At 41.0% G+C, this 20889-nt stretch overlaps 1 protein-coding gene across 1 annotated transcript; it reads left to right on the top strand.

Moving 5' to 3' along the window:
- Positions 1 to 2866: 2866 nt before the first annotated feature.
- rab14l (RAB14, member RAS oncogene family, like) lies at positions 2867 to 20118 on the top strand. Its single transcript, XM_080742448.1, has 8 exons — positions 2867 to 3068; positions 8681 to 8739; positions 10977 to 11030; positions 12684 to 12861; positions 13962 to 14028; positions 16774 to 16861; positions 17186 to 17216; positions 17363 to 20118. The coding sequence occupies exons 2-8, from the start codon at positions 8688 to 8690 to the stop codon at positions 17538 to 17540; spliced, it is 648 nt and encodes a 215-aa protein (XP_080598574.1). The 5' UTR covers positions 2867 to 3068; positions 8681 to 8687; the 3' UTR covers positions 17541 to 20118.
- The last annotated feature ends 771 nt before the right edge of the window (positions 20119 to 20889 follow it).

The following is a 20889-nucleotide window of genomic DNA, read 5'->3' as shown; positions in this document are numbered from 1 at the left end:
ATCAAGACTATCATATTATGTATTTTATCGAGTCTGACTTTTCTTTTGTATCTAAACAAAATTCTGACTCGATAAAATACATCTATGATAGTCTTGACTCAAGGCTATGTGCAATATAGCTTTTGTGAAAATGCCACTTAGCTATCATAATGATGGCAAATAATGGAATATTGTGTTTTTTCCTCAGTTCAAATTGATAAATCAAGTAATATTCATGTAGCCGATCACCACCAATCCATCCATTTTGCATGCCTGTCGTTGCTCAGATGAAGGCTGAGATAAAATAGTAATCCATGATTCAAGGATATGTTTTACCATGAACATAAAAAAGCAAAGATTGTCTTTTTCTGTTGAAATGTAAATTTTCTTGTAAAGATTAAATGCTTCTGAGTTGTTAAAGCATCAAATGATAGGCAGTTTTCTGTCCAGCTCAAGCAAAGCTTGAAGATGCATGCTGCATGTGTTTATATTGTGATGTAAGAAATACTGTACAGTGAATGTGATGTGTGAAATACTGTAAACATTTCATATTTTTAAAGTCTTATGACCTAAACAGTCTGTCCGTTTTATTATCACCATTGATGCACTGCTTTAAAGATTGTCCACACTTCACAGTCATATAATCACTCCTCTAAAAAAGACTTGAGATTCACGTGGTTTAATACAAAGTATGCTCAAGTCAGTAACAGAAATATATAAACGAACAAATAGAGTAGGGCTCACTCTTGCCTGGGCTAATTTAAATATGTAAATTGTCAAGTATTGCTTTCCTTGGGTTTGCACTTTTGATTGATTGATTGATTTAGTCCCTATTAGTCAGAAATGTAAATAAACATCACGAGAAATGTAAATAAACATCACAACATCAAGACATTAAAGCAGCACTATAACGTTCCTCTTTGTGCTCTTCTACTGGACATGAATCCTGTTTCCTGCACAAGTGCTGCCATTTTTACCATTGAGCTAACAGAGCCTGCTTGCTCTGGGGATGGGGATGCTCTGGGAATTCTTTAAGATCTTGTGTCTTTGATTGATTGAAGAATGTATTAGAAGTTTGCATAGGAAAAGGTACAGTTTCATGACAGTACAGTTCACAACGCACAAAAAAAAGGAGAGACATATAACCTCCAGTCCCCAGTGATAGATGGGTAAACATGTCAGAGGCTGAATACACCTGTGAGGATGAGGCTCTATCACAATGGCAAGGGGCCCTTGTGGGGGTTAATCCGTCCCTGGTTCTCAATGTCTGGGGCATAGGTCAGGGACCCCCAGGCAGGGGTCCTTCCTAATATGATTTATTATGGGAACAAATAATGAACACTTATTTCAGAGTGAACAAATGTACACAACTTGTTCAGCTCTCAGAGTTAAATTAACAGGGAAAAATCCCAATAAGCCCTTTTGCAAATCCCGCCCCATTCTGCCCTGTTACTATGATAGGACATTTGACCCTGGGCAGATTGTTTTTATAGTGGCAGTGAATGGGATTTTTTTCCCCTTCATAGCCTCATTACAGCTATATAAAGTACCAAAGGAAAAACATCTAGGTGATATTAATAAAAAGGGAAGACAAAGGTACAGTAGTTACATTGCAAAACAGGGGGTTTACCCGAAAATATATGTTTTAATTTGTTTAATCCCAGTGGGACAGAATCCTTTTTGCAGATTCTTTTATAGTGGTAGTGGATGGGATTTTTTTTCCCTTCATAGCCTCATTACAGCTATATAAAGTACCACAAAAAACACATCTACGTGATATTAATAAAAAGGGAAGAAAAAGGTACAGTAATTACATAGCAAAACAGTAGTTTTCCCCCCGAAAATAAATGTTTTAATTAGTTTAATCCTCTGGATCAGAAAGAGAATAGACCGCGCATTGCATCCTGGGTAGGAAGAGGACAGAACTATAATCCTAACCTCACATAATAGGCTGGCTTTTCGTAATTCTGCCCATTTAAAATATATGTACCCAATCGTGACTCTTAGACCATTGATATGGTCCATGTGAACTAGTTTGTTGAAGCTTATTCATTATGATGAGCGAGATCACGGCCGAGATCGCGGCCGTACCGGGCGATCGCCGTGTCGCGCACTGCGGACAGTTTTGAAAGCCACATTTAACATTCTCCACTGCACAAACTCCACCCCCGATAGCAAAAAGTGAATGTTTTTTTCTGGTTGGCCAGTCAGGGAGTCTCAGGGACCAATCAGAAGGCTGACAAACGGTCTATTCCAGTGTAGATTGGCAGCATTTTTTATTATTAATAATAAAAAATGCTCAATGGATATCACTGGTCATCATCTTGAATCCTTAAGAGGTGACCCCAAGCTACAAGAATCAGTTGAGAAAAAAACTTTTACAGGCGAATCCACGTTCAGCCAAAAATCACCATTTGGCTCCCGGACTATTAACTACTTGAACCCTATTGTCCATATTCGGAGAACTTTGGCCAAAAATAGCAGATCTACAAGCTCGGCTATTTTAGGCAAAGAGCTTTGGTGTAGAGGGGGAAAAGAGCAGACTAAGTACAGAGTGAAAGTTATTGAGTTAAGTGGTTAAATATCTGAAAACACAAATTGACATGAATCCAAAATACAATGATGATTGTGCTGTCAAACAATGAAACTACTGTATGGAATCTGAAAAGGTTGTGGCCCTTTTAGGGGTCCGTCCCTGCTTCATCTCTCTCTCAACTAAGGGGGTCCTTGGCCTGAAAACGTTGAAGGCCCCTGGACCCTGGTATAGACAACCCATGAATAATACACCTGTGCAGGTGAGGCTCCTCTTAAAAATCCAGTGCGCATCATTGCCGCAAACGGGCGCAAAACCGCCGCATATAATATGTATTGCTCTTTGTCCTCCCAGAAGCCCATTGTATCGAGCGGAGGAAACCCTGTGCTGTGCACTGTGCAGGAAGAAGCCATCTTGGACAGCCAAGGCAGCAGAGAGAGACACACTTCAGCCCAGGATAACAACCTGCAGTCCAGACAGAAACCTATCCTCTCTTCGGCTTCTTCTGGAGTGCTCAAGACGGTAGACAGGGACATAAACACACCCATAACTCCTGGTAAGCGCGCAGACAAAAGGGGCAAGTATGTAAAAGATGTAAAATGGTCTAAAACGGGTGTAAAAGAACATGTATGTTTTGGTGAGTGCCCACTAGGCTGTAATAACAGCCTCTCAGCTGAGCTAGCCAACGGTTAGCCAACCAACCGGGGCAAGCTAGCTAACCCGATTTGTACTTCGGCGCACGGCGGGGTCGCGCGCGCCGAAAATAGCCGATCTGCAAGCTCACAACGCGTCGCTGTCGCGACGCGTTGTGAGCTTGTAGATCGGCTATTTTCGGCTAACGCTATAGCCTCGCTTGACAGGTTAGCTATAACTGCTGTTTGGGAGTCGTTTGGCCGTTACCTTACCCCGAGAGAACGATTGCTTAAAGTATCATTTATTATCATGACATATTAAAGCGGGTTTTAAAGCAACTATACACTATAGATAACCACTAACAAAATGCTGTCTTTGACATTTAGATACTTCTTCTTCATAGCCCAAGCTAACTATAACTAGCATGCTAGTTAGCGTTTCGTTTTGTCAAATCATTTTGACTCAAATTGTCAGTTTAACTTTATACCATGTCCACTTTTACGACCCCTTTCCCTCGACAAAAATGACATGTTCAGCTTTTTAAAAAAGCGAGCCGGCCTTTTGTGTTGTTGAAAATACGTTATTTCTGGTCGAGACGAGAGACTCGTCTTTAAAGGGGTCGTGTGACGAATTAACTAATAAATAAGCCTTATATATTAACATGTAAAGAGATAATTAGTGAAATCAAAATAATTATGGCCACGGGCCAGTCTCGTCGTTGTTGTCAATGTAATGCAGCGTTTATATATTTCACGTTGCTCAGCTGTCATAATAACGTCCATCCTTTCTTTGAGGCCTGATGGTTGTTATCAAAGCTAACCTGAGCATATAGTAGTGACACACATTTCCTTCTGCGTGCACCTGGCTGGCTCTGCCCTTTCATTGTGTGCCAGCAACACCGTTTATTTCATTTTTTCGGCTTGATAAATATTCAGGCTAATTTTAGATGGACAGATATTATGACTATGCCGGTCTGCTATGCTAAGTTAGCCAGCTTTCGGGACGGGTATACTATTACAAATTCGGTTGATTTAGACCAGGGTTGCCCAAAAAGTAGATCGTGATCTACCAGTAGATCACAAAGGCTGTGCAGGTAGATCACATGACATGGCCTAAAAATATATAATTAAAATGTAAAGAAAAATATTTAAACAATTCTGTCACATCTGTCACTTGAATTAAGGCGACTGATTGACATAAAAAGGGGCCTGTCAGCTCCCTTCATTGGCTTCTAAAGTAAGCAAACCACCCAATGCAATGCTTTGTTTTCAAGAGTCAGTAGCATTACAAAGATGCTTCCATATACCACTTCCATACAGAATGGGATGAAGACCTTTTTCCCCACTATTTCCCCATTTCAAGTGCGTTTTGTCTTACATGTAACGCCAGTGCCGCTATTCCAAAGCCACTTCAGGTAAATCTCTATTGGGGTAGATCATGTCGAGCTGGTCATTTTAAATGTAGCCCTCAAGTCAAAAACGTGTGGGCACCCCTGATTTAGACAAACAAAGTATTGACGGTCCTTGTATGTTGCTTTTTTTTTTTTTTTTAGTACAGTGACTCAACCTTCAGGGACCCCCGGTTTAATATACATATGGCCACGGACCCCATTTTCATGTTTACTTTTTAATTTTTTTAGGTCTGTGACCCCAATCTACTCTGTTAAATGCTCAGTGTATATCGATTTGTATCGATTTTGTACACTCTTGATATACAGATCCGGTCCATTTGGTTCATAACTATCAAATGACATGATGACATCCCCTGGAACCGCCTCAAGGACCAGTGGTCTGGATGGAAGTGTCATCGATGACCCACATGTTTTACCATCCTAGCATCAGCTCAGCATTAGACTCAAAATCTGTTAAATTCTGCCTTTACTTTGTGTACAATGTACACGCCTCTGTCTGTATATGGGACAAACACATTGCCATTTGGAATGGAAGTCGGACACAAAATCCCTCCCAGCCTATGCAGTTCGTATATACATTAAAAAAAATAATGTTATGAGTATTTACCAGTTATAAGTCAAATGTAATCTATCTTAACATCAACAGTGTATGCCATAGTGGTTGTTGAATATAAAAGCTTAAGTGTGTTACATCTTTGGTTAAATACGCTTTTTTTGTATCTGAGTCTTGACTTGCGGTAAATGTGTTGTCCGTTGACAGTAAATCAATTTGAATGTATTTTTCCTGTATTTGAACGGTGTGGTCATCCCTGTCATTAGTAGTGGTGCTAATGATGTCATCATTATGTTGCCCTTGTCAGACACGATTTGGATGCTAGGTCTAAATGTGAAAGCATGATGACTTAGTAGTTTATGATTCACTTCTGGGTAATCAAACCAGATGTGTGTGAATCTCTTGCAGTGCATCCATGTCACCAGCAAGTGGATGTTGCAAGAGTGACGGTGGTAAAGCAGTGACGGTGCTTGTCTGTTTTATGAATCGGCGTACTGGAGGGGGAAGTGCTGAGGCTGCAGTCCAGTCACATGCTACTGTGACTCTCCCTCTCATCGATGTATGCTCTTATTCTGTGTTCAGGCTACTAGCGACAAAAGCTGCGAAACGGCCAAGTGTGGCCAGCTACATTATAACCGTTGAACTGTTTCTCAAGTGCTTGTTGATGTGATTATGTAATGTGCCGGTAAATGAGAAGGATAAGGATAAATGGCACAGGGGACTGGATAAGAGCTTCTGCTGAATGCCTAAATTGTTGTAAAATTGAATGAGTTTTTCTTCCATTTACGGAACGAAACAGGATTTGTGGGGAGAGAGAAGGGGAGTGAAACGGGTGAAACAAAACATTATTGGTTCGGTTGACACTTCCACGTCATTACTGGAAGAAAAAAAAAGGCTAATCAAACAAAGGCTCAACTTTGATTTGTAGCCACCGTCATGTAGTGACAAATGTCAGGCATCGGTTTGTAGCTTCATGTCATCAGCTTCTATTGAAAATGACTAGACCACTGCTTTGTTGCCGGTAATCTGAACATAGCATTAGGCCAATAGGCTATCTGATTTATTAATTATTATTATTATTATTTTTATTTTATTATAGCTATATACAGGTTCTGGCGTTCTGCTCTTGTAATGGCTTTGTACCTATAGCTGAGCTCCTGCAGCACTGAAAAGCCTCAGACAGGATTCTGGGGCTAGAGGCACCACATGAGGGTCATGTGAGGGGATGTAGTAGCCAGGAAAATAGAATGTAGTAGTAGACAGGCACTCTGGTGGGATTTTACATCAGGCAGGTTAGAAAACAAAGTTCACTGCCAGTTCGCTGTCAGGTCACTGCTACAAATTCTCTACAAAATCAGTCGGATGTGAATGGCTTTGTCATTGTGTCAGTTTGTTGGCAGTTGAATAGTTTTTTGTCCTTGGCGTGATCTTGCCTTATGCCATATTCTTTTAAATTTTTGTTGCCTTCTCGCTGTAGCTTAGTATTTTTTATTTTAGGTTTTTTTATTCAGCATAGGGTGATTTATGTAAGTCAATGCTGTAGCTTAGTTAGGGAAGTGAGGGAGTATTGTTTTGAGAATAGCTGTTCTTTGTGATCTCTGAGCAACTATTTTAATCCAATCAAAATGGTCTCTATACAGGCATGCAGGGAAACCTAGCACACTATCGTCACACTATACTGAAATTAACTTTCCAAAATGATTGCGTGAGTACCTCAAATTACAGATTCTCAAAAATTCTATTCAAATTTCCCTCCAAGCCTTCATTTCAACATGTGGTGCTGGCTTACATTATGTCTAGGTGTTAGAATTATCATTATTTAACCTTTTTTAATAAAAATCTGTTTTTTATGCCTTTATTCGATAGGACAGTAGACTGACAGGAAATTGGGGGGAGAGATGGGGAATGAAATGTGGCAATGGTTGTCCGGATCGGCAATCGAACCGGTGACGCCGTCAGGCATCAGTGCCTTATGTGGCATGCACCTGGACCAGTAGGCCAGCGGGCACCCCCATCATTTAACCTTTAAGTTTTAACACATCTATTGCCGGGTATATAATTAATTAATTCAGTAGATTGTGGCCGGGTTTTTATTTTTATTTAATTTTTACCTTGAAAGCACCACTGTCCAAATGTAATCAGATAATTACTTCCGTGAACGGACGATTATTTGTTTTTCTTTCACCCGATAAAGAAAAATTATAACCACGGCCATCCGTTCTTTTGTTATGGTCTGTAGAGAAGGGCTTGTTTTAAACAAGGATGCGATCTGTTAGCCTGGGATAAATGGCATTGTTACTGCAATACCGTTATGTGATGCATACCCCAGGGCATTACATTACAATCTTGACATTTTAAACGCTTTATACTAGTAATGATAGTTTTAGTTATCATCAGGGACTTTTATGCTTTTAGAGAAATGAAACTTAATCAGTTGCTCGCTCGCTTTCTTTCTTTTTATATATAATTATATTTCTTGACTTTTTTGCAGTTTGAATCTGGATTGAGGGTACCTGACCCCATGCTGACAATCTTAATTAGAGAGTAGAGGTTTAAGTGTGACACGTTCGCCTTAAATTACCCTCATACAACTAATTACCCATGTAACACACTAGGCACTGATATCCTATTGATGCCTCTTGTCCTAGAACCAGACATTCGTTTCTATTCCTCACTGCATTTCACTGCTTCTACTCCCACCGTGCCATTTTCCATCACACTGCTCGTAAACAGCATTTTACATTACACTTAATCTTTGTGTCTTTGCCAGGCCAAAGGCAGTCTTGTCTGTCTGTGTGTCCGTGACTAATCTTGGAAACTACTGGACTGATCAGGGCCAAATTTCTTTAGGTACAGTCAATCAGTATAGTTATTTAAACAGCACTGGCACATAGAAAGCAGGAATTAAACCCAATCGTTTTCAATCAATCAATAAGTAGCACTAAAATAATCATTAGGAGACAACCTTACATAAGTCTGTTCCCTCAGACTGAACCTCGTTGAAACACTAACCCAATGACCGTCCCTCTGTTAGTTATCTCCGCCAGACCGAAGGGAAAGGGGGAGATTGTTTTCACCCCCACATTTCTGTCTATGTTTCCGTTTGTCTGTGGCTAATCTCGCAAACCACTGGATCAGAATAGTAGTTCCCAAATGGTTTTCCTAGGGCCAGGTGTGTCTTGGAACAGCGCATCATTTTTATTTTAATTTTTTAATTTTTTTTATCAATACTTTGTACACACTAATTCCCAATTCAAGAGTTTTCAAATGTAGTCTTACACCTGCCATGTTGGGGACCCAGACCGGTATTTCAATGTGTCTGATTGGCGTAGATTCCGTAGGACATTAGTTCTATGCTATCTGTGATATTCATGATTTTTACAAGCTCGCATGCAGTGTGTTGTAGCTTGTAGATTGGCTATTTTTGCAAGTCTGAGATCCACATTGAAGCCACGCATGTGGATCCCAAGATCCACAAAATGTTTCTGTGACTAAATGTTTCATGTCGTTTACACCATGTCTTAACGTCTTCTCTCCTCCCTTTTTTTCTATTCCTATTTCTCTCTCTTAGAGCCACGATGGCGACTGCACCGTACAACTACTCCTACATTTTCAAATACATCATTATTGGTAAGTGAGTCACGGGGTCTTTAAATGACGCAACACGTTTACTGTACGTCAGCACATCAGTCTGTGTTCAGACTGAGCCATCATCAGTGCAGTCTCGCTGATGCCCAAAACATCTGCTAGGTTTTCTTGCAGGACGGATGTTGTAAAGATCAGTGACTGCGCAAATGATGGTCACACATTGATCACTGTGAACACAACAAGGTTTCTTCGTCTTCGCGGCTTGTCTTTTTTTACTCATTACTCCACTGCTGCTGCCATCAGAAGAGTAATGTCATGATAATATAGTTATTGTTGTGGCAATATTGTTACATTATTGCTTGGGCGATGGGATGAACATATCGGAAGTCGCGGTTAGATGAGTCCAATCGCTGTAAGCGGTTACGAGCCATAAAAACTGCAGCTCATATAGTTTCTGCAAATCGTCGCTGTGCATTCGCAAGCTTGATGACGCAGGAACACGTGTCCCCACAGTCTCTCAACTGTTAAGTCTGGATACTAAAACCTGTGTCTGCTTATGTTAATATCACCAGTCAATCAATCGAGGTAGGCTACTTTGTGACCTTGGCTTTAATAGTCCTAAAATAATATCCTATGGAAGTAATGTTTTGCAATTCTGGTCAGTGAGGCTAGAGTGAGACTTGAGTGAGATTGGTGCGTAATACAGAAATACAGCATGCCGTCTCATCTCAGTTTGTTCAGCATGCAGTCACGTTACTATAGTAACCCGACTGCAGGTGTCGAAAATAGTTGATCTACAAGCTCACAACGTGTCACGTCAGCGACGCACTGTGCTTGTTGTAGATCTGTATATGTTCAACACGCGATCCACTGTATGGTAACTTGAGCTTATAGAACTGCAGACTTTTGGGCTGATAATGGCCGATGGGAATTAGGAATATTATTATTACTATGCTATGATTTTAAGTGTGTGGGGCTGGAAGACGGAGGAGATATCTGCCATGACCTAATAAGAAATGGAGAAGTGTCTGTTTCTGCTGTGAATACTTGATTTAACTTTTGGTTTGTAACTTAGCCTGTAGCCTCACATTATGTTATGACCTGTCTGTAAACGCAACCAATAGAGCGATGATTTGTCAGCACTACTTGACCCACAGTATATCAAGGCTTACAGTACAGCATAAATCATACTGTCCATTTACAGGTCCTCAAACAATATTGCAAAACTTGACCCCAAGAGTACTGATTCTGGTTGCCCAGTGGCCTTTCAACTAGGGATTTTCACAAATGTTAAAATGTCAGAGTATTCGTGGCAGTCTCCAAATTCTAATTTCATATTTAAATGTTGTTATTTAATGAATGGTTTGGTTAAACCTATATATATGCTAATACTACTTGTGCAGTAAATTTAGTTATTGTTCATATTGCTGACTGCTTGATATTACATTTAAACTGAGTGAAGAATAGAGCATGCTTTCTCTCTCTCTCTCTCTCTCTCTCTCTCTCTCTCTCTCTCTCTCTCTCTCTCTCTCTCTCTCTCTCTCTCTCTCTCTCTCTCTCTCTCTCTCTCTGATATACTTTCATGTGAGAGAGGCATACGATGTTACACATTTTATGAAAATGAGGCCAATTGCAAGCTGTGACATAAATTTCAAATTGACAAAACAGTTGAAAATACGCATTTGAAGATGACGCATCCAACCGTCCATTTGTTAACTGCTGAGTCACGTGGTGGTGTTGACAAACGTGCATGTGAAACCATAGTGTCAATCACAACAGTAGATACATTGAGAAACTCTTCTCTCTGCAAAAAGCTTAATCAACTTTTCCTGAAGCTGGTGCTAATAACAGATGCATGGACCTCAGTTATCAATACATGTTATGCCACCATGATTTATTCTGAAGTGTAGATGTTTATACAGTTCACTTAAACCTATTTAGGTGAGGCCGATTCTAAAAATGCCTTCTATAACATAACATAAGGATTGTTTTTGGAATTGTTAAGTTCAACTATAATTATCACCCATCAGATGGCTTTCTCACCTGCAGCGACCCGAACCAGGGTTGTGAATACAACTGGTCCGAGACCACCTTCTCAAAAGGGGTCTTGGTGCGATTGTTTTGGTCTTACCCAAGTTTGATTCAGTTTTTACACCTGCCCAAACAAACCGTACCCAGGCTTAAACACTAGAGTTCCATTCAACCGGACCAAACAAGTTTGGTTTGAGAACACCCTAATCATGTCCTTTTCAATCTTGTTCTGCCATGTCTTTTCACAGGGGACATGGGGGTAGGGAAGTCGTGTTTGCTTCATCAATTCACAGAGAAGAAATGTAAGTACTGTTCCTCATTTTCTGCTGGCTAATTATGTTCTGTATGTGAGGATGCCAGGTTTCACTGGAGAGGCTTCCATTTCTTAGATTTCTTTATGTCAGGGGGAAGTGAGACGTTCAAGAGAAGTCGAATGTGAGCTCAAGTGTGAGAGACTCTTTTGAGTGTGTGTATGTGTCAGCTGCAGCCTCCCATTACTATTCACCTCATCTAGTCACATTTTATGCCACTATTGACAAGCCAGATGCTGTGCTCCCTTATGCCTAATTAATACTTGGTAGTGTGCACGAAGTCGCAGATCTACAAGCTCACAAAGCATTGCGCCGAGTCGCGTTTGAGCTTGGCTATTTTTGGTGCGCAACACTGACGTGCAACTATGTATAAATCAGGCTTTACATTCATCCACCAGCGTATCCTGACTAGAAACGCACAATAGAACTGCTTTAGAAAAACACTCTCGATAAGTGTCATCTATTGTAGTTATTCTTGCCATTGATATTATGACATCTCTGTTGGGTGGAAACCTCAAACTGTTACTATTCAGAATTAAAAATGTAAAATGGCAAAAGTAGCAGATCTGCAAGCTCAAAACGTGTTGCTTTGCACCACGCTTCGAGCATGCAGATCTGCTACTTTTGTGCGACGCTGTAGTAAGGCTTTAATTTACAAAAGAAAAAACACAAAAGGTTAAAATATGGAGATAAGTGGTTTCTTCCAGACAGTGACAGTGATGAAGATGGATACAACTGTCTGAATGATCATTTGTAGACTGCTGCTGTCTCCATCTGCTGTTGGCTCACAATGAAGATTAGGGTGTTGAGAATGTGATTACTCATGTGTTGCAACCAATGGGTAAACTTCGGTTGGCTGGAATTGAAGCCCATTTCCTGTTCCTATAAATGGCCCACCAGATGTCGCTATTTCACCTTCGGTGGTGTCAATACGTCAATCGGAGTCGATGAGGTTTTGGGCGAACTTAACACTTGATGTTATTACCTTGTTAAACCTTTTCATAAACACTTTGTTTTCAATCGCTAGTTTAAAGTATTTTTTTTTATCATGATATGCGTTTAGTAAATTATGGTCCCATTCATTTTAAAATTAATAAATTAGGTAGGGTATTTTTCTAGGCTTTCTACTGGTTCTACAGAGTGAAAACCTGGCCCATCGCTGCGGTTGAAGCCAATGGCATTAATTTCCGTTCGCATTTCGGACCAGAAATGGACCGGATATAGAAAGATAACAGATTTTAATTCGATGTACAGTAAACTAGGCTTCATTTACGCTTATGGTCTGTAGAAACCAATGGTGTGACATATGCCCATATTTTTACGGTCTATGGTTGCAACCCAGGTTTTTATTTAATAATTGTATTATTATATTCTGCTGTGGGGGAAAAAAGGTTTCTAGGGATGAATACAAACAATGATATTATTTAAATAATTACTGCCTTTTATTGTACCATTCCATATACTGTAAACTTCACCACTGAAACATTAATAATTACCAAAATGAATAGGAAAAATAGAAGTGTGTACAGTATGTGTGTGTGTGTCTCACACACACGCACGCACGCACGCACGCACGCGCGCGCATCTTGAATGCAATATCACCAGTGATAGACTTGACCATATCTTCAATTCTGTGTTCCACAGTCATGGCAGACTGCCCCCACACAATCGGCGTGGAGTTCGGCACTAGGATAATTGAGGTGAGCGGACAGAAGATCAAGCTCCAGATCTGGGACACGGCGGGCCAGGAGCGCTTCAGGGCCGTTACCCGCTCCTACTACCGCGGCGCTGCAGGGGCTCTCATGGTCTATGACATCACCAGGTATTTATTGACTTAAAGTTTGCATGTGCATCCACTTAAATGCTATTACAGAGGTTGCCTCTAGCCGTTTGTTTCCTCAGTGCCCCCGTCCTATTGTACAATACCAAACCATCTGATAACTACCCCCTGGTAGTAAAACCCCCTGAACAAACACCCTTATCCAAACTGTGAGATGGTATCAGTGGCTTGCTACGTAAACACGGCTCAGCCATGGGGAATGCTGAGCCGGTCCACACCCAGTGTCCCCGTTATGGCCTTCGCAGTCACAGAAACGGTATCTACTAAAGCAGACCGTTCACATGCCTTACTCGACACATTTTGCCACTTAAGCAGGTGTCTTTTTGCGTGCACATGCTGACACTGTGGGCACACTTTTGCATAACTATTTTGATGCCGAAGGAATGTGGACCATTCGCCCATGGAATGTGGAATAAACATGGTCCATTTGCAACCTTTTAGGGCACTGTAACACATACGCGTCAGAAGCATCAGCCTCTCCGATTCATTCCATTCTATGCGAGCAAAGGGGTGGGGTTTCCCATTGCGGCACGTTGACGACATTCAATGCGTCTGAAGCTTGGAATTCAACATTAGTGAACTTTTTGCAGGCGTCAACCAATAGTAAAGAACCACTGTGGTTGTCCCCGTCGCATTTTACTTGTAGTTTTCGTTCTGTGAGCTAACCTCTCAAACTTACATAAAACAGCCCATACACACCAGACAAACTACCCACAACCCGTAAGACAACATGGGGAAATTGATGTGTTTGATGCCTTGCCATCCGTTGGCTACAGCACTTCTAAAGCATATGTGTGACTGTGCCATTTCCCTACCCTAAACCCTTACCTAACCATAAGTAAGTAAGTAAGTAGCCATTTGGCATTTTTGATGAACTTTTACTTTTCTGGACTTTTACTTGTAACAGAGTATATCTACAGAGTATCTTTTCCACCACTGGGCAGGCTTAATATTATTAATCCATTTTGGTTATGTGCAATAATGCAACTGATCCTTCCCTAGGACTGTCACATTATGCTTTATATTTTACCAGTTGTCATAGTAATGTTTGTCTCTTTGTTTCTTTTTCTGTGTCACATTAGGAGAAGCACATATAACCACCTCAGTAGCTGGCTGACAGATGCAAGAAACCTCACCAACCCTAATACTGTAAGTATGCTGATATAAATGTGAACTTCATGGGAGTTGCCCAAGTCGCTGCATTTGCATGTTTTCTGGTTTGTGGCCTCTGGTCTATCATTACTGGCTTGCACAAAGTGTTCCACCGGTGTATTATTATTAGTGTTTTATTCTATCACCAGCTGAATGGAAATAGTAGACTGGTAACAAACGTTTTGTGCAGCCATCGCATTATTTTGTAATAAATGTAAGCAAAAGGGTGCACTGTTTCTATTGATACTACTGGAATGGTTGTATAGGCCTATTAATCCATGACATTCGATTCTGTCATAATTATAATTCTACTGAGTATTTATTCACCATCGGGGTGTGTGAATGTGGGAAGTGAGGACGTTGGCGTCAAATGTTCGCCGCTTCACTTCCCAATATATGAATGAATGGACTATTGTAAAGCGCTTTGAGTTTGCAACTTGCTTACAAAAGCACTAAGCCATCCATTATTTAAAGTCTAGAAGTCATACTTCCCAATATTTACATGTGTAGAAAGCTGAGGATCTAATAATTCGTTTTTGATATGTGATATTTATACTCTTTTAAAAAATGAAAATACAATTTGGGTAGCTTTTACTAAAATAATTTCACCCCCCTTTCACCCTTTTACACCTGTAAACCTTTTTCTGGGTTAATCCAATAATAACTTAAGCATGTGTAAATAACGATATGTTGTGTACACAAAGATAAATAAACAGGGGAACAAAATGGATACAGTTTGCATATGAAATGGAATTTCCAATATAATTTTAATCCTCTAGCTTTGTGTTTCCCACTCCACGTTTCCTCTGTTTCTCCAATCTTATTCTGTGTTGAGTGTTCTTGAAATCCCAGAGCCTCGATCTCGATCTGTGTAATCTACATTGTTGTCAATTTTGCCAAATAATTAATCAGAAAGTTTACCTGTGTTGAAATTAGGCCTGTCAAAATTAGCCAAAAATGGCATTCGAATATTTCCTTTAAAATTTGGAGCTTTTTTTTTTTACATGTTATATTCACACCAATACAGCCATTGTTGCTATTGTCTTGGGTTGCGCGCCCCCGACGAGCCTATATGCATATCAATAGACCTGTATACCCCCCAAACCTGAAGCTGTTTATTCTAGACAGTCGCTTCTATCTATGGCGTTGGTAAAAGCAAGAGCAGCATCGCTTCGTCGATGCGAAGCGTCACAGCAGCTGTGATGGAAGTTGGAACAGCCACGACATGAAACAAGGAATTATAATCACACCAATGGATTATGTTTTGGTTTGAACCAAATTAGGTAGTCTACAAGAGTAGTGTGACAGAGGGAGTTTTACCGTGACTGTGGCTGCGTGCGGGGAGACTCGGTGAGAGAAGAAATCCATGCATTGTGTTTTCGGTGGAGAAGTCTCGTTGTAAACGGTATGCCTTCCCGTCACTACCAAATGAGTTGCCCGTTTCAGCTTGACTCGTTATCATTCTGAATCAATTAAATTTACATTGTGTGATTAAACGTGAGCAAGTTTAACTCAGAGGCAAAGCACTGTGTCCGCTAGGCGCAGTAGGTGGACGACAGTCAGTGTGAAGAGAAAGTTAAGCAGCTGGAGGTTTATTCTTCGCTGTATGACGGTGTCGCTAAACATGCACCCTTAATCTACAAGCCCACAACGTTTTGGATCAGCGACGCATTGTGGACTTGTAGATCAGCCCACTTTTGCAGCGGCGAATGGAGAGTTCTGCCTCGCGAAACCAGCCGCCTTTTTAACGTTACATGCGCCCAGAATCTCGCGAGAAGTGCGGCAGATTTGTTTTAATTAAATATAAATTTATTCGAATTTCGAATATTCTTGTATTGTTAACATTCGAAGGAATATTCGAATATAGAATATTCTTTCACAGCTCTAGTTGAAATTGAATACACATTTGGTTCCATCATCATGGTCAAGACGTTTACATAAAAACATACAAAACAATTCTTTCTAACAGCTAAAAAGACAATTATAACAGTTACATATTGGGAGGTTTCTTAGTTTTATAAGTTTCTTAGTTTCTCAAGATAATTCACTGCTATGCAAAGTTTTGGTTGGCAACATAACCGCAGTGGCCTAAAGTTTAAAGAAGCCTGCTTGTTAATGGAAGGTTAGCTATTCGATCTGCAGGACCAGCAGCGAAATCGGGGTGGGGAAGTGAATAAGCAACACTCACACTTCCCTCAACACCCACTGTTGGAAGTGCCCTTTGTCAAAGGCATGTGTATGCTTCCAATGCTTTTCCAACAAAAAAACACATCCCCCCCAATTGCTGTAATTTGCACATTTGTTTTGGTTCACGTGATGACCTACTTCGTCCAACACGGTTTGGTAGCCATCGGTTGCTTGGTGCAGGCACGGTCTCACCTGAATGCTCACTCGAGTGCGCCTTACAAGCCTCAAGGCCACACTTTGCAGACCATGCCTGCCTTTGATTTAAAATGTGCATTTGAAATTGGCCTCAGAATGACTTCTGAGTACCATGGCACTTCCCAACTGATCCAGTGCAGCTGCTCAGTGTCCATCAGTTTAGGTCTGGTTATACTGGGCTGCCCCCTGGTGTGAATGTGTGTAACTGTTCATTACTGAATAAGAGACATATTGAGTTGACACATTTTTATTTGCTTCCTCAATTTGTTTCTACTACTTGATTCACTATGACTGTACAGCTGCACAAACTTGATTTCCCCTGGGGTCGAAAAATGAACTGTAAATTTCCCTTCTCCTCAGGTGATCATTCTCATAGGGAACAAAGCTGACCTTGAGGCCCAGAGGGATGTCACATATGAAGAGGCTAAGCAGTTTGCTGAGGAGAACGGTGAGAAAGGGCTTGGAAGAGCTTGTATGGACTAAAATGTCACTAAAGCGATGAAGTGGTGCATAAGTAGAAAGGTCGTACATACTGTACTGTAGATGATTGGCACTGTGAAATTATTTTCCAAAAAAGATCTGTGTGGTGTTTTTTGTCTCAATGGAAGCAGGAAAATATATTTGAAATATGAAAATATGTTGTATGATAAGCATAAAGCGTTTAGATTGCGAGGGGAACTTTTATGAGAGTAAAGTCCGCCAAGATAAAGAAGGCAAATAAAGACTGTTAGAGAAATTATGGGGTCTGACACCATCTTCTGATGTCCCACAGGTCTGTTATTCCTGGAAGCCAGTGCAAAAACGTAAGTCAATTTAACATCAGTGTGTGTGTGTGCTACTCTAGAAACGGAATGGGCTTTTGGGGTACTTATTCACTCCATTGCACAGCTCACTTCTAGCCGTGTCTTGTCCCTCACCTTAACGTTTTCTTTCCTTCCCCTGTCTGTAGGGGTGAGAATGTTGAAGATGCCTTCCTGGAGGCTGCCAAGAAGATCTACCAGAATATCCAAGATGGCAGCCTGGACCTGAACGCTGCGGAGTCAGGGGTCCAACATAAGCCCTCGGCCCCCCAGGGCGGCCGGCTAACCAGCGAACCACAGCCCCAGAGGGAAGGCTGCGGCTGCTAATGAACCAAGCGACCGCCTTCGCCCTTCCCTCACTCTTTCCGTCTCTCTTACCCACCCTCTGCCCTCTCTGCCATCCCCTCTACTCATTTCTCCACAACGCCCTTCCCCCACCCCTACTGCACCAGGAGCTGCAAGAGAATGGGGCCGTGGAGGGAAGGAACAGGGGATGGATGCTGACCTGGGCTGGACTGTGTGGACTTACATCACCCCCCACTCCCTCTCCACCTGTCTGTCTTCACTCCACCTTCACTCGACCCGTGTCTCTGGCCTCGGTCCTCCTCTCTTTACAGTTTGTGCATTACCATTTTCCTGTCTCTACTCCACTCTCGCTCCTCTCACCATTTTGGTCTAGTTCATCTGCCATTGGATTCTAGACGCCACCACTCAGAATACATTGCATCGGTTACTGACCTTACATAGATGTAATTTCCATACAGTAACAATAAACAGACAGTTATTGTTTTTTTATTTATTATAGTTTTTTCTTTTTCTTTTTAGCTAAACACAAGTTCCATCCATGTGATTATAAATTAGATCTTAAGGCCACTGAACTATCTTGATACTCTTCCCTCGATCTCCAGACCCTAATGCTCCCCCCCCCCCCCCCCCTCCCCTCCCCTCCCCTCCCCACCGCATGGTTTCCTGATTTTAGAACTGAAGTAAGATGTGTGTGCGATACTGCTCTACCACGTTACAGTTCATTCTTCTGTCCTATTGGCAGGATTGGATAGCGAAGGCAATTGCGTAATGTATTACGTAGGCACACTGTTGCTCATAAAATGACTGTGTACAGTATGTACTTTTAGCAGATGTCCCACAATGTGACAAATCTGTGTTAAATTGAGCTTTTTGTGTGGGTTTCCAGGCTTTTAATTTGAAGCCACTTTCTGCTGCTTGGCCGGTAGAAAGTGAATTTGTGTCCCAAGTGGAAACACTGAAGTCGGATTTTATACTTCATTGCATGCCGGTGTTGCAGATCCACATGCCCACGATGCGTTGTGTGCTTGTAGATCTGCTGTTTTCGGTGTGCAACACCGTGCACAACAAAGTATATGAAGCCCTTCATGTTGTCAAGAGACACCTTTAACAAAACCAAGGAGACAAGGCATTACCCACAAATTCCTGGTGATGGCGCCCCTCTTTTCGACCATAACATCACAGGAAAGAACATTGGGTGTTTTTCCAATGCGTGTGTGAGAGAATGTGTGTGTGTGTGTGTGTTTCATTGACTAAGTTAAAATGACACTTTAAACAAAGATGTTTCTTTTATTTCTTTTTTTTGGAGGGATTCCTTCCGATCACCATGTTCTTTGCACCGGACCCCCTCTCCTCCTCCCCCTCCTCATTCATATCAATAGAATCTGTATGTCTTTACCAGCATTTTGTTTTTTGTTTGTTGCCTTATCGTATTGATTAATGTTAATATTATTACTATTACTGTTAATCTTTTTGGGTTTGCTGCGCTTGCTCTACATACTGCTGTCGGACTCACTTCTGTTAAATAAACCAACCCTTTTACAATAATTGTGATACTTCTGTATAAAACAGGAACTATATGTAACGCAGGAGGTGTGGCAAGCAAAAGCTGTGTGGGAAAAAAAACAAAGAATTGAAGTTTCCTAACAAATGCATATTAGGAGCCTATTAGGATGTTATAACAAACTCGGATATGCCTGTATATTGTGCGTATCTGCGCTGAAGAGTTTATCATTCATTTGGACGGCTGTTCGTCCGTCTGTCCCCTCTCCCCAGTAGGCTTGTTAAATAAAACCCCAAGCAGCATGCCCTACCTAAATCGATCCTGCAATGGGACAAGTTATTCTTTTTCTGTACCATAAAGACTGATTCCCTGATTGGACAGCTGTATATATTGCTTTAACTATTGGTGATGACCATGTTACTTGGGAGGATAGAAAACCTTTGCTGGCTCTCTTGAGACATGTACAGTTGATGTGGTAGTGGGTTGCTTGTAATTCATGCTTGGGAAAATCTGTAACATAGTTTCTATGAATAAATGTATGTAATGGACAGACACTCACCCTTCTCTGCACACTAGTGAAACCTGGTGATTCCTTTTATATTTTTCTTTGCACTTATCCTTAGTCAGTTTGGGTACAGGAGGGAAAAAGGGAGCTCATAAGTTGAACGGTGTGCAAATCGATATTTATATCCAAGCCGATTCCTCTCTTAATTCTGTAGGAGGTGGAGTGGAGAATGTGGCCCTTTTCCTAAGTGTTGGGTTTATTCTCGGTGCAGTAGGTTATTTTTCTTATTTACCATAGCTCCTCTACACAGGGAGGGGCCTGCATTGCTGTCTTAATTTTGGGGAGTGGGGATTGGTTTGTTAGTTGGTGGGAGGGGCTTGCAATGGTTCTTCCTTTTCCTGTATCCCACCTCTGCTGTCTGAGTGACCACTTGCTTTTGTCTGTCCAAGTTAAAAAAAGAAGAAAAAAAAAGTACATATGTATAAATTTTGAAGGAGCTGTGCTAACATTTAAATGCGTTCTTGCGTGTATATGATTTTAAAATGTTGACATTTTGATTTTAATAACAATAAAATGCTCTAGACAGAAATACATTATACATACTTTGTGACATTGTGTCCTGTGTTCATTACACTTAGGCCATGGCTACACGGAGCTGGACATTTCATATATCCAGGTTTTTCAGATATCCACATAGAAAAATATCTAGGTCCACACGGAGCTGGATATTTCATATATCCTGGTTTTTCAGATATCCACATAGAAAAATATCTAGGTCCACACGACAAAGATATCTAGGTCTAACAAGCACACACACAGTAAAGTCTTCAGAGATATCCGGGTTCCATGTCTACACGGATCCAGTGAATCGGATATTTTTCAATCTCTCCACTTATTTATCCGGTTTAAGAAATATCCAGCTTTGTATGGCTGCAAGCCCCAACAGCACAAAAAAATGGCTAGCTTCAGAAATATCCAGCTCCGTGTAGCCATGGCCTCAGTCCATGGGTCTAAAGTAAGGTGTAAAGTAACTGCGGTAATTACATTTACTCAAGTAATGTATTTCCAATTTTCAATACTTTTACTTGTTCTACTCCACTATAGCTCAGAGGCAAACATTGTACTTTTACTCATTTACAATTATTTGAAAACTTAAAGGATGACTTCACCACGTTTCAACAATTATTTGAAAACTTAAAGGATGACTTCACCACGTTTCAACCTATCTTCATATAATTGGTCCTTACTAATGTTAATGATAAAATGGCATTTGTTTCTACTCGGTCTGTGTCTCAGAGGAGGGCTGTGGGCAGGTCAGAAACCCATCGTCTTGTGACATCGATGGAGATTAATCCAAGCTAATA

The sequence above is a fragment of the Nannobrachium achirus genome (assembly GCF_963921795.1).
Source record: "Nannobrachium achirus genome assembly, chromosome: 15".
Taxonomy (NCBI): Eukaryota; Metazoa; Chordata; class Actinopteri; order Myctophiformes; family Myctophidae; genus Nannobrachium; species Nannobrachium achirus.
Note: the sequence above shows the minus strand (reverse complement) of the source record. Positions and strands in the feature narration are given on the sequence as shown.